The sequence below is a fragment of the Vicia villosa genome, linkage group LG4, assembly GCF_029867415.1.
Source record: "Vicia villosa cultivar HV-30 ecotype Madison, WI linkage group LG4, Vvil1.0, whole genome shotgun sequence".
Lineage (NCBI taxonomy): Eukaryota > Viridiplantae > Streptophyta > Magnoliopsida > Fabales > Fabaceae > Vicia > Vicia villosa.
This window is the reverse complement of record NC_081183.1, coordinates 161704640-161718735: the sequence shown is the minus strand read 5'-3', so window position 1 is coordinate 161718735 and position 14096 is coordinate 161704640. Positions and strand designations below refer to the sequence as shown.

The 14096-nt window shown below is 32.7% G+C and overlaps 1 protein-coding gene and 1 long non-coding RNA gene across 4 annotated transcripts; one reads left to right on the top strand and one right to left on the bottom strand.

Annotated features, from left to right (window-relative positions):
- Positions 1-1113: 1113 nt before the first annotated feature.
- On the top strand, positions 1114-4742 carry LOC131600141 (uncharacterized). Its single transcript, XR_009283027.1, has 5 exons — positions 1114-1233; positions 1468-1657; positions 1750-3878; positions 4004-4064; positions 4161-4742. It is a non-coding gene; the product is annotated as an uncharacterized LOC131600141 (long non-coding RNA).
- Positions 4743-7595: 2853 nt separating this feature from the next.
- LOC131595760 (amino acid permease 3-like) lies at positions 7596-11124 on the bottom strand. 3 transcript variants are annotated; one of them, XM_058868226.1, is made up of 6 exons: positions 10630-11124; positions 9018-9096; positions 8854-8926; positions 8418-8643; positions 8193-8326; positions 7596-8111 (listed from the first exon to the last, which is right to left on the bottom strand). In XM_058868226.1, exons 2-6 carry the CDS (start codon positions 9047-9049, stop codon positions 8019-8021), a joined length of 558 nt encoding a protein of 185 aa, XP_058724209.1. In that variant the 5' UTR covers positions 9050-9096; positions 10630-11124; the 3' UTR covers positions 7596-8018. The 3 variants fall into 3 exon arrangements, with proteins under 3 accessions (XP_058724209.1, XP_058724208.1, XP_058724207.1); XM_058868225.1 differs by having other exon boundaries at positions 8418-8620; XM_058868224.1 differs by having other exon boundaries at positions 7600-8111; positions 8418-8632.
- Positions 11125-14096: the final 2972 nt, after the last annotated feature.

The window sequence follows — 14096 nt, the reverse complement described above, 5'->3', positions numbered from 1 at the left end:
TAGTTTAATATTTAGTTTTTGGCTTTACCGCAAAATAGACCGGTTGTGATAACCTGAGATATTAAAATAGAGTGAAGATCCATTTTAGTCTCTTGCAAATATTACACGAGTCAAATTAGTCCCTCACAAAAATTGAATCCCTTTCAAAATTTAACCGGATCATATTAGTCTTTTTGCTAATATTTTTCTCAAATCCATTTTTTTCTACTTCTAAATCAGTTCTTTTCCTACTTTTAAACCGTGACTGGACTGACATGTTGTATTTTTTTAAAAAAATTTTTTTAATTTCATTTTTAAACAGTTATCAATGAATAATTGTTAGTAAAGTGACTATCATTTACAACTAGACAAATCCAGTTTTATTATTAATAAAGTGATTATCATTTACAACTAGACAAATCAATTTCTACGGTTAGTAAAGTGACTATCAATAACAACTAAACAAATCAATTTCTATTGTTAGTAAAGTGACTATCATTTAAAAATAGACAAATTAATTTCTATTGTATTAAATTGACTGTCATTTAATCTGAAGAGACTTAGGTTCGAGAAATTTTGTATTTTTTATTTTAAATTTAGAATTGTTTAAAATTAATCACATGAGAATGAGTTCAGCTCCTTATAAGAAACAATTTTGGCTTTTTTATATTATTAATTTATAATTGTTTAAAAATGAAATTAAAAATAAAAATTAATTTAGTATTTAAAAAATGAAAAATAAATAAAATCCAACGTGTCAGTCCAACCACGGTTTAAAACTAGGAAAAAATCGGTCTAAAAAAATATTAACAAAATGATTAATATGATCCGGTTAAATTTTATAAAGGATTAAATTGAGTCTATTTTATTGTGAAGGACTCATTTGTCTCGTATAATATTTGTGAGAGACTTGGGCTTTGGCCCTCCCCTCAATCAAAAAAAAAAAAAATATTTGTGAGAGACTAAAATGGGTCTTCACTCATTAAAATATTGTTAACATATTGATACTTTGTCCCCTTGAATTTTCAAAACTTCATTGTAACTTAAATTTGGTAATTTTAATGTGTCTCCGTGTCCAAATCAAAATCAAGGATAAAAGTACAATTTCCAAAGTTGAACTTTTCTGTTGTTTCATTCACTTCTTGAAAATGGAATGATATAAATGCTTTCATCTTCCTGCTCAAATCATTGTTACTTTCTCTTGCTCCAAAGGAGTTTTCAATTTTATGGCTGTTATCTCTCTTTCTTTCTCAGGTATTTTGGAGTCTTCTCACTTGCAGATATTTTCCATTTTAACTAAAACAGACTTTTTTTGTCTCATTTTCATGCTTCTTTTGTGTTTGATATATTGCTGCAATGATTTATTTAAAATTTTGGAGACATTAAATATTCATATAGTTATGATAGTAATTTATAAACAATTCTATGTTGAAAAACAATTGGTAAGTGAATCTGATTAACTCTTTCTGTTTTTTGTTTTCTTTATAGATTTAGTCACCTGTGTTTGAAATGAAAGTGGTTGTCAGTGGAAGCATTATTTGATCAGAAAGTTTGGAAATTTCTCTGTAAATTGCGATCCTTTTGGTAGCATTTGCGGCAGCTTGAAAGGTCAAGGAGAACGGGGAAGAACATATGCGGGAAAGAGGCAGCCTGCAATTTTTGTCCTAAAAATCACTAGGTTTTGTATAGTTTAACTTCATTAAATAGTAAAGTTTATATTTATTTATTGATAGAAATCCTAATAACGACACTGATTTTACACTGTCAAAGACAAAGGAATTCACAAAACTTTGAGTGCGGGCTCCATCAAATGAAGGATCTGCAAAATATTTGTTTTTTGCTGGAGGGGGTCAGTTGAGACAAGAAAGATCGCTCTTAAGTGCTGCTACAACAGGCCTTGTGCATTATATGCTGTTAAAGCACCACACGAATAAAAAACTAATGAAAATGAGATACAGTATGTCGCTTCAATTTGATTTCTTTTGAAAGTGATTTTGTTTTATTAAGTTTGGTTATGTTGACCTCAAATTTAAAGGTGTTATGATGCAGCTCATTTGTAATAATACATTTTCCAAATAAGCTATTAAATGAGCATGGTAATTTCGTTTGCTTTCGGTTTCTACATCTCATACTGCTCTGCTTCATAGAGTTATTGTGACTTTTTTGTATTAATTTTAAAGACACCAGTTGTGCTATGTGCTGTGGATGGGGACTTTCCCGGGCCTTACTATTCAAGTATCCTTAGCAATCCATGGTTTTCCGACGGCCACACTTTCATGATACCCTCTGTCCCACGGCAGTCAAGTTTTACTTTCTGTCATTGTACTGAGGTAAGATATTTATAACTGTAGTAATCATGTTTATGATGTACGTGTAAACCATTACACAAGTCATCATGATTAAAATCTGCATATTTTCATCAAATATTACGGGTCACCCCTGTGGACTCAAATTTCTCGTGGAGTCTCCTTACGTTGCATGATAACAATAGATGCTCAATTTATCTTTGATCTTTAGTATTGGTCAGTCTGAGTCATATGAATTAATAAAAGTGGCATGCAACATGTCCTTTGTATGGTCTGCAATTCGCTTGTGTGATGTTGATATTTCCCATCTGTGAGCCTTCTGCCACCACCATGGAACTGTTATGGCATCCTGTTTTGGCATCATATCTACATATCAGGTGCATGTCAGACAGATACAATATGTTTTGATGACTCATGCCTAACACTCACATCAAAAATGGATTCTCTCATGGGTGTTTTCCACATGAGAGAGTAAGTGTGCTCTCCCACCATTCAAATTCATCACATCTAAACTTCTCATGTGTTTCTCTCTCCTTTTGAAAGGCTGCAAGTCATGCGTCTGCACTGCTATTATATTCTTTTTAACTTGTTTATTTAATGTAGACTAAATGAAATGTTAAATAATATAAATTACTGAACTAATGATAGCAAATGAACTGTTTTGGAGGTAATTTGAATTAACAGAAGTAAGTTGTTTTAAGAAGTTCGTCTTTCCTATAAAATCCATATTATTAGTTGAGATAAACTAAATTCCGGTAATGGAATATATTTGTTTTGTGCCAACATCAGAATATATTTGTTAGTGCTTCTGTTAGTAGTTTTTTACTTGGAATATGATAATTGATAGTCTATACATGGAAAGAGCTACTGAATTGAAGCCATAATGGGCCGAGGTACGAAACTCGTCATTTGCATACCCCTTTATTGATGATATTTATATGTATACTTTTTGTACTCAGTTTTTTCAAGTACTTTCAATTAGTAGTTATTACACTAGAGAAAATATAAAATTATAGCTTAATTATGGATGAGTTTCATTTGAAGATGTTAGAAACCAGTAAACAAACAAGGAAATAAAGGTAATAAGGAATATAGGGGAATGATTCAGACAGCTTATTATATTCAATCATGAGGGAATTTGAAGTGAAGGCATCACCTTAACTGACACAGAGCAGGGCTCACTTTCCATAACTAACTCTAGCTATTTTCCAAGATGATCCTCACACTCTCCAAGGTCTGCCACTAAAATATATTAAGGGAATGGTTACAGTCTCTCTCTCTCTCCAAGGCCAGACACAATCATTGACAACTCATGGGATTCTAGAAGGATCTCTCTTATCCCTCCCTACTGTAAAATAACCATTGCTTGGGCCCCTTCGTGCTATCGTGGGCCAATTGATTAGTCAGCCCTGTTACACCCCTAACAGATGATATTTCACAAGCTCTGAATTAGTACTAGTTTATTTTTAAGTCTCCCTGTTCAATCATTTATTTTTAATATTGATCCTTGCAGAGTCACACTTGGCAGAGCACTGCTTAATTATGGCGAGCTTGGTAATGCAATCGAAAGCTTTGACAGCTTTAGCTCTAAAGGTCAGTCTTCGTGAAACTTGGTGATTGGTTTTATTGTTGCTCAAATTTTCTGCACTGTTTTTTCTTCACCATTTCACACCAATGGATCGAATATGATATATCAATATGATTCTGCATACATGCAGGCATGACAATGCTCATTTTCATGATCCTGAGCTGCCCCTACAACCCCTCCAATCTCTTCTGGTACTCCCACCATATATATTAATCTATATGCGTATATGAGAGGTTCCTTTTATGGTTTCCAAGCAATGTTTTTATGGAGAATTATATGTTTTGCAGAGTGAATAATCAGTTAGTGTCACGGGGTATGAAGCAGTTTTTGGACAGTGAGACTAGTAGAGATAGAGGGCAATGTGAAATGAAAGAAAAAATCTCTTGCTTGATTGCTTTCCAGACAAGCAACGAGTTTTACAATGTTGAATCAGGTTTAATGACCTTGTTGCAAAATTAATTGGAGTCTGAAACTGAGAATTCAAAATTCATTTTTGTCCGGTTATGTTGATCATTTCCAGAGCCTTGATTCTGAGGATGCTGGATGGTGCAACATTCAAATGCTTAGTTCTCACTTGCTAGCCCAGAGGCGGAAACAAGAGAAGTTTTGTTTGGTGGTTCAGAATTTGTTCCTTAGACCCCATCATTACAGAGACGGCTTGAGGTTGCTTGGGAAAAGGGTTTTGATGCCTCGGAAGCTGCTCAACTTGATTGTTTATGGTTCAAAAAATGGAAAGGAACTACTGAATGTGCCGCTCTCTTGCATTCTTTTTGTGAATTTGTATTCATAAAATTATATACCTCTTGAAATCTCTTGAATTGTTCCCTGTTGTAGCTTCAATTGTTTGAGTGTTAAGTAAGAGCTAAATATATTGACATTGTTTCATTTCATTTTGTTTGTTTAAGGCAGAATCAGGATTCAGTAATCATTAACAAAGAAATATAGTCAAAGAGTGTTTATGTGTGAAGATAGTGCAAAGAGTTAGTCCACATTGGGTAGCTCCAAAATAAAAATGCAGAGCATCCTTATAAATAAATATATGGACTTTATGTATTGTTGAAGCTCATCAATCTCTGAATTTAGACTATCTGAAGTGAATTGGCCCGAGTCATTATCAAAATTTGTTGAATTGGGCGAATATCTTAGCCATGAGTAACAGTCTCTGAATTTGGCCTTCATCTGAAGAGAATTATCTTTTTTTTGTTTATTTTAATTTTCATCCTCTCTTCTTCCGTGTATTATCTTTTTTTTTGTTTATTTTAATTTTCATCCTCTCATCTTCCGTGTGTATGATATAACACAAGAAAGAAATATATAATGCAAGAATAGTTATGTATGAAATATTAGGTAAAATGATTTCCTAGAGGAAAACAAATGCATAGGGGAAATTAATGCTTCAAGGTTCGCTTAGTCCTCCTTTCCTGTTATTTTCATATGCCGTTTGAGTTTTTCCAAGGCTTAAAGTCTTGTAACACGAATTTGAGTTCTTCCCCTTTGAATGTGTTAGTTTCAATGAGTTTTCTTGATATATGTGTTCATTTGAGAGTCATTGTTATTCTCATCAATTGGTTTTTATGCTGGTACTGGTTCTGATACATTTTGGTTGTCAAATTATCTTAATTAAAAACGACAATCCTCATGCAACTGCTGCATGTTCTTGATGTTTTATCCAGACCTTGTGTAGTTATGTTATGCATTTTCTAGATGTTTTTATCCAATCCTTAACAATTAATCTTTGCAACAGAGTATTAGTTCATTACAGGAGAGTTGCAATGTTGCTGCTCACATCATAAAAATTGCTCAAGTAATAAAAAAAATCCCACATCTTTTTATTTCAAACTAACTTTAGTGTTTATAAAACTAAAATTTATGAGCTAACTGAAATAATTGCTGAATGTCTCTAATAAAGTTAAGCAAATTGAAACGATTACTAAATGTCTCTTGTAAAGTTTACGACCTAAGTGACTGTGAAATTTCCCCTTAAGAAATTTAATTATTATTCACTAACATCCAAATGTATATTTTTTGACATAGCAAAGAAAATATATGCAATAAGAAACTTATGCATAAGAGATGCCAAAACCAAAAAAGCAAGATCATATATTGATTTCCTAAACAAATTAATAACACGCCTAAATTCCAATCACAAATGATTTGCCAATATTATACTTAGACCTTTGCAATATATTGCAAAACTGACTTGGAAACCAAATGCAAAGCCTGAACGAAGAAATCACCCTGCACCTGCCAAATCTTCTAGCCAAAGACCAATCAATGACGGAAGATATTTCCCCTCCACGCCGACCACGACACCAATGTTTGATGATAAAAAGAATGGCAACATCTATACATGACCAACACAAACTAAACCATCACACCAAATAAAGCCTGATTGACCAACACAAACTAAACCATCACACCTCACCTGACTTGGAAACCAAATGCAAAGCCTGATTGAATGAAGAAATCCCTGCACCTGCCAAATTTTCTAGCCAAACAATCCAAAACAGACGACACTGATCCACAGTCGCAGCCGAGCCGACCACGGCACCGATGTTTGATGATAAAAGAATGTCAGCATCTATACATGACCAACACAAACTAAACCATCACACACAGAATATTATATTAAAAATCTCACCCTGACTTGGAAACCAAATGCAAAGCTTGATTGAATGAAGAAATCACCCTGCACCTGTCAAATTTTCTAGCCTAACAATCCAAAACAGACGGCACTGATCCACAGTCGCAGCCGAACCAATCAATGACGGAAGATATGGCATTGATCCACAGTCGCAACCGTACCAGTCAATGAAGGAAGATATTTCCCCTCCACGCCGGCCACCGCACTGATGTTTGATGATACAAGAATTGCAGCATCTATACATGACCAAACCACTACAAAGGACACGGAAAGTAACAACAGCTAGCATTGAGATAAACTGCAGACACTGATAAGAAATTGCAGCAACACAAACTAAACCATCACACCAAACCTTATTTAATCCACATGAAATATAAAAAAACAAAAGCAACATGTATATCAACAAGCCAAACTATAAATTCCATTAGAATTGCAGCCACACAGGCCTGAAATTACATCCATATATTGATTCAAACCACAATAAACTGCTTAATTATACAACCAACTTCATACACCATTACAATAATAATCATACAGAGATACCTCATACCAAATGAGAAACTACTTAATCATACATTAAACAACTAATATTTGAATTTATATGGAAAAACTAAATGGTTTGTAAACCATGAAATCAGTAATAATGGCAGCAAAACAAGCCACTGTAGCTGCTATAGAAAAAAAGTAGAAAAACAGCACTGAGCATCTTGAGAAAGATCAATTTTTTACACCATTTTTGGATTTTCTCCTCAACAATATAGATTTCCAAAGGAAAATACATATTTAAAGGCCAAAACACCAATGCTCCAATCAGTCTCCCATCATCATTGAAGAAGGGGAAGATAGTTGATAGTAAGGTTGTCACTACCACAAAACTTGTTCTTGAAACCAATCGGAAACGGTTGATTCTCAAATGAGACATCATTGTTGGGATTGAAATTCTAACTTCTGCATTGATAAATCCATTGTGCGGGAATAGTCGAGCCACCGTTTTCTCCACGGCTGAGAAAATCGGCTGAGAGAATGTCTGATAAGCCCCAGCTAAATGCAATAAGATTGCAGCATTGGCTATGTCCAATCTTATTGCATTTAGCTGGGGCTTATCAGACATTCTCTCAGCCGATTTTCTCAGCCGTGGAGGAAACGACGGCTCGACTATTCCCGCACAATGCATTTATCAATGCAGAAGTTAAAATTTCAATCCCAACAATGACGTCTCCTTTGAGAATCAACCGCTTCCGATTGGTTTCGAGAACAAGTTTTGTGGTAGTGACAACCTTACTACCAACTATCTTCCCCTTCTTCAATGATGTTGGGGGACTGATTGGAGCATTGGTGTTTTGGCCTTTAAATATGTATTTTCCTTTGGAAATCTACATTGGTGAGGAGAAAATCCAAAAATGGTGTAAGAAATGGATCTTTCTCAGGATGCTCAGTGCTGTTTTTCTACTTGTTTCTATAGCAGCTACAGTGACTTGTTTTGCTGCCATGATTACTGATTTCACACCAAGTAGAACATTGTTGTCACGGCAACCGTGATTAACATAGCATTCTTGACTGATTTTGATTGTGGTGGAGGGGATTTGATTTTCTCCTGTCATAATAACAACAAAAACTTTAATTTAACATGATATTAATAAGAGTGTCGCAAAAATTTTTTGTTTCTTAAGATTACCTGAATTTCTACAAGAATTATGAAGTAGGAATATCCAAATGCAATGTTACCAATAGCAGCAAAAACTGTCCAAAATTTTTGGCTTGGTATCACATCAATTCCACTCAAGCTTCCTTGGATATCACCATTGTTTTCTGTGTACAAATTCAAATCAAAATCAGTATCTAATGAATCAATCCAAATACTCTAATTAATCAAAATTGCAAAAAGAAAAGGTAGAAATACCTATAAGTTTACTCACACCAAGGCCAAGGCCAATGATTGAGTAAGTGAATGACATTACTGCCGCAAATCCAAAGAACCACCATTGTCTGTCCAACTCTGGAATTTGGGACAGAAAGATTTCCAAGATACCAAAGGAAATCATGTAAATGATTCCTTTGATATGACAAGGATCATTTCCTCCACTTCTATGCAAACAATTGCACCTGATAATTGCCCTGTTACACAACTATGATACTCCAAATCAAACACAAAGTAGCAATTTAAATCCAAATCAGAGCATGTCTAATGCCAAAGTTACAACTAAAACAAATTAGAAACTCACTAACACGGGGCTTAGAAGAAACTACATCTGTCTTTCAAGACATTTGCACCAATCCTATAGATTACAGATATCCCCAATGACCAAATCATTTATCAGCTACAAATACCAATGTACCTGAAGAAAATCGCTAAGATCAAGGTTCCCGCTGGGGCATTGACCACCAACACTCCACGTTGCAGCGAAAACTCTGATTAAAATCACAAGCAAATAACTCTAACTGTTAATCCAGTCACAGATATTGCAACAAGAACAAGATATAAACAAAATCTTCTAATTACTTGAAATTCTGAACCGCTTCACCAGAAGACATCGAAGATACCGAACCTTGATTTTGGACCGATAAATCAGAAAGTGCTTCTGCAATGCAACAAACACAAACTGATATCAATAATATATTCACAGAAAATATGAGGTCTGTCAACTCGATCATGTTGATACGAAACTTTCGTACAGTAAAAGTATGATGTTATGCTATTCTCAAACAACCTCCACCATTAACAAAAGAACTTTCATACAGTAAAAGTTGTAGATAATGAAGAAGAACAAAGAAAGATTAATAATTGGACTTTCGTCCTAAAGTCTATATTTGATTATATTCCGAGATTTCGATCAAATCCCCAGATGCTGCTACACCTTATCTTATAACTTTTACATGTAAATCAAACCATGTCATATTCTAAAAGAAGATAAATTTGATAATTTATTTTTTGTCAAAAAATTCTACCTAAAAGAAGATAAATAGAATGAAAAATTCTCTCAACCACAAATAATAGATATGAAACTATAGATAACATATCTATTATTTTCTCAATATTTTGAAGGAATTTTTTATGCCAAGTTGAAAATGAAATGTATGCACCATCTTTGATTCATTTTATTTACACAATCTGAAAATCAACTAAGAATATATTCTTATACACTTGAAGCTAAAATAAAATAACTTGGGTTATTCCATTTATTTGATCTGTTAAGCCAACTCATCTTCTCATCTTTACAGATAGGATATGTATTTTAAAATCATCATGCTTTCACAGAAGATAAAGAACAAAAAGGTTCCATACTTTAAGTCTAAGGGAAAAGTAATGATTCAAATTTGCATTTTCTTCACTTGAAAAGTAGTGATTCCACCTTTTCAAGAAAGCAAGTTGAAGTATTGAATTGAATGATATAAATTATGAAAAATTAACATTGTCTATGCTTTGTCGCCGACTATAAAAAATAAAGACTATTCTAGCTTTAAATATTGTAGGAATATTGTCTGTCTCTTATTTAGATAAATATAGAATGAAATTCATATAGAACTCACCATGAAACAAAAAAAGGAAAACAATAATAGAATATAGAACTCACCATGAAAAAAAAAAGGAAAACATGACTTTGAAAATTGAAACTCACGTGTATGACAAATTTTTACATCCAAAACATAACAAATTAATAACGCTAAAAGGCATAAACTATCAGAATAGATTAATTTAGAGATAACAGTTTTTTTTCAAAACTCAACGCGAAAGCCGACAAAATCCAAATACCAAAACTTTCTCTTTTCTTGTTCATTTATTCTAAACACCAACATAAAAATGTTACAGAAACTCGGTAACCGAAAGGAAACTATCCTCATGCAATTATCAACTATATGACCTAGACCTAGTTCCTTCCAACAGACTTTCATTTCCATTCAATATGTTCAGGCCTCAAAGGCAGCAAACACCACATAATTGAATACTGTCCATTCAAAATTCCTCTTCCTTGCAGCTTCCACTAATTTCTATCTCACAGTTTCATAAAACAATAACAAACAGAACACAACAATGCATAACATAAACAATCACAAAACTACTAACCCTAATTCTATAATCAGAATCTCGAACAAAATCAAAATCAAACACATACCCGACGCTTGCCATCTTCCAGATGCTCTTGCTTCCGAGACGAAGCAGAGTTGTTCGGCAGCACCTGAGCCGACGCCATTGAACAACAGCAATCGATCTAGAACAGAATTTCAAAATCTACAAAATTCAACATCTCACGAATCAACAACATCCATGTTGCAATGAATTTCAATCGAACAACCTCAAACCTAAAAATTCGAATAGAATTTCCCAGATCGATGAAAATTTGGGAACGAAAACGAAGATTGAACCAATTTGATTTTGGATGAAAAATTTGGGAACGAAGAATAAAGAATGCAACGAAGAATGAGCAGAAGCCTTGTTTAACAAAGAGCATCGATTTACTGAAGATGAAGAGAAAAGAAACAAGAGCTGAATGTGTAGGAACTCTCTTATGTGACTATTTGTTGAGTTTGTTTTTCAAAAGAGTCCGACAGTGATTTGATAACAAAATAAGATAAAGTTTCTAAAAGAAAACTCATATGTTTGGTGACAAACGAATGACATTTGAATGCTAGCATTGAACGAAAACTTACTTAAATATAAATATATCAATACGGATTCAGGGCAATAAATGTAACACTTGAGTTATTTTTTGATAAAAAAAAATCATATTTTAAAATTAAAAAATAAAATTCACTTTATTATTTTCTCTCTGCAAACTAACGCATTTTTTTATTCTCCTGAAACACTAATCCACTCTATTTTGAAAAAAATATTGTTAATTTTTTTATACTAAATTAATCCTAATTTGATAATAGAATATTTAAATGGTAGTTATTTAATCAATAAAAAATATATTGTATTTTTTAATTTATCACTATTAATAAAAAACTTCTTAATTTAAAATATAAAATTTAAATTCACATTATTATTATTATTATTATTATTATTATTATTATTTTCTTTCTCTTGAATAAAGTCATTATACTATTTATTTTTTTTACTCATCATCCTTTTTTTTCTCCTATCAAATTAAAATCCACCATTCTTTTTTCCTCTCTCGGCAAAATTAGGATACACTTAATTTTTTTCTCTCCAATATATCATTAACTATCTTAAACTTCATTCAATTTTTTTTCTTCAAATTTCTCTCTAAATATTTCAATGTACTTCACCACGTATTTCCCTCAAATTTTTTGGTTATTCTTCTTTATATAAATTTAGACTAACTCCACCACATATTATGATATTAAAATGGCTTTAAATCACTTTGCTCTCAATGTTATCTACCATATAAAAAAGTTGATACCTCTGGAAAAAACAATATTACCCCAGCTTCTTTGATATACACGTTAGTTGTTTTTGTGAAAAATTGGTCATTTGGTGCCCCTACCATAACTATACAACTGAATGGTTGAAATGCAACTAAATTGTTCCATACAGCTAACTCTTCCTCCAAAAGCAATTACACTTACATCTGCTTTGCACAGTTCCCATATGCCACTTCAACACATCTTTCTTCTTCTATCATACTGACCTACTCTCTATCTCACTTCCTTTCATATTTGAAACTCTGGAAATTATCATTCCTCTCTACAAGCTTATCTTTGTGAGCATTCAACAAATCGAAAACAATCAGTGTTTGCAAACACGACGAAAATGGAGAGACTGTTCGAGAAGATAATCGACATCACCGTTCTACACCCTTTCCCATTTCTCTAAAACTCACTTCTCTTTGACACTCTTTCCCCCTTTCTCGTCCCTTTTCTCTTACTTCTCTTCCTAATTTCTCAGATCTAAAGTTCTGCCTCTCCTTCATTTTAACATTTTTTGTGTGAAATTAATAGATCATGAAGAGATGGCTCCTAAGAGTAATTTTTTGGATGATTTGCATTTTTGTTGGGTGATGGTGGTCTGAGCTGAAACACAAATGACAATAATTATGATTTTCTGTGATGAATTTATCGTCGGTGTTCATCAGTGTGGTTGCCGGTGTGTAGCGGTGAAATTTGTGAGACTAAAGCTATTGAATTGACTTAGCTCATATATTTTAAACAGAGTCGCCACCGCGCTTTATTGTTTCCAAAGGAAATGGGAGAAAGAGCGAATAAAACTCACATAAGTTTTTTTTTAAAATCAAAACTAATAAAATTATCAGAGATTTGGATACGGGGGGTTGTTATGCAAGGGGGAGATTTTAAGAACCCCTCACATCTATGGTACTCCATAGGAACCTCTTTGAAAATATTGTTATTACTGTTTTTGTTATTATAAAATGCCTTTGTGTTTTGGTTTTGTTTAAATAAAGTGGGGAGATGAGAAAAGAAGGTTTTAAAAGTGAGCTCGATAAGACATCGCATATTAGGCCTACATACCCCTTTTACTATAGGAAAGTCAGAGCTTTTGTAGTTTCCCTTAAAAGGGAAATAAAAGAGCTAAGTGGCAAAACATTTTTAGATGTTGAGCTTTAACAATACTCAACGAGTTTTTAAAATGTTATGCTTTAACAATACTTAACAAGTTTTAATAAAAAGAGTCAAGCTTTAACAATACAAGGCCAGATGGTCTAAGAACAGTTTTACCAGGAATAATGCTCCTCTTAGTACCAAGGTTTGAAAGAAGGTTATTTGAGCTTTAACAATACAAAACCAAGGTTGATTTTAAAAAGGGTTGAGCTTTAACAATACAAAACCATTTTCAAAACAAGTGGGGTGCAAAGCTTTAACAATACTAAGTACAAAGATAAGAGAGATTTAGAAAAGAGATTGAGTACCTCGACAATTTTAGTCAATAGCATTCCCATTCCTTTGAGTATTTCAACAACAACTTAAGCAATAAATACCTCAAGTGTGTGTGTGTGATAACATGTGTCACAAAAGCAAACAAGTGAGTATAACAAAGAGATCAATGTAAACTCAAATGATAATGGATAAGCAAATGTTTATACCTTGGGAATCATTTCATGTATGAATGAATATGATGGATGGATAAATATCTCATGCATGTGGTTAGTAAACAAAAATATATATACAATGATAATACAATGAATAAAGTACAAGTGTACAAGGATAAAAATCAACAAGTATATGTATATAAACAAAGACAATGACCAAAGCAACAAGTCATATTTAACAAGGTGAGGCTAAAGATCATGGATTTCAAATTAGGATTTTGAAAATTAGGGTTTTAGAACCACATTTAAACCTAATTGATTTTTAATGATTAAAGTACCAAATTCTAAAGGAGAATTGGTCTAAGGGTTCATGGTATAGTCAAGGAAATATTAATCTAACCCTAAAATAATTCACATAAAAAATACAAGATCTTACTTGGTGAAAATATCAAAAAAAAATGATTTTTTTTTGTATTTTTAAACATGTAAAAGAACTTGTTTTGATTTAATTTTTAAATGATGAAACAATAAATATTTTTGAATTTTTTAATCATATTATAAAAATCGACAAGGTAAATAAGAAGTACAAAAAATTCCAAGTCAAAATAATTAAGTTTGCTATTTTAAATAAA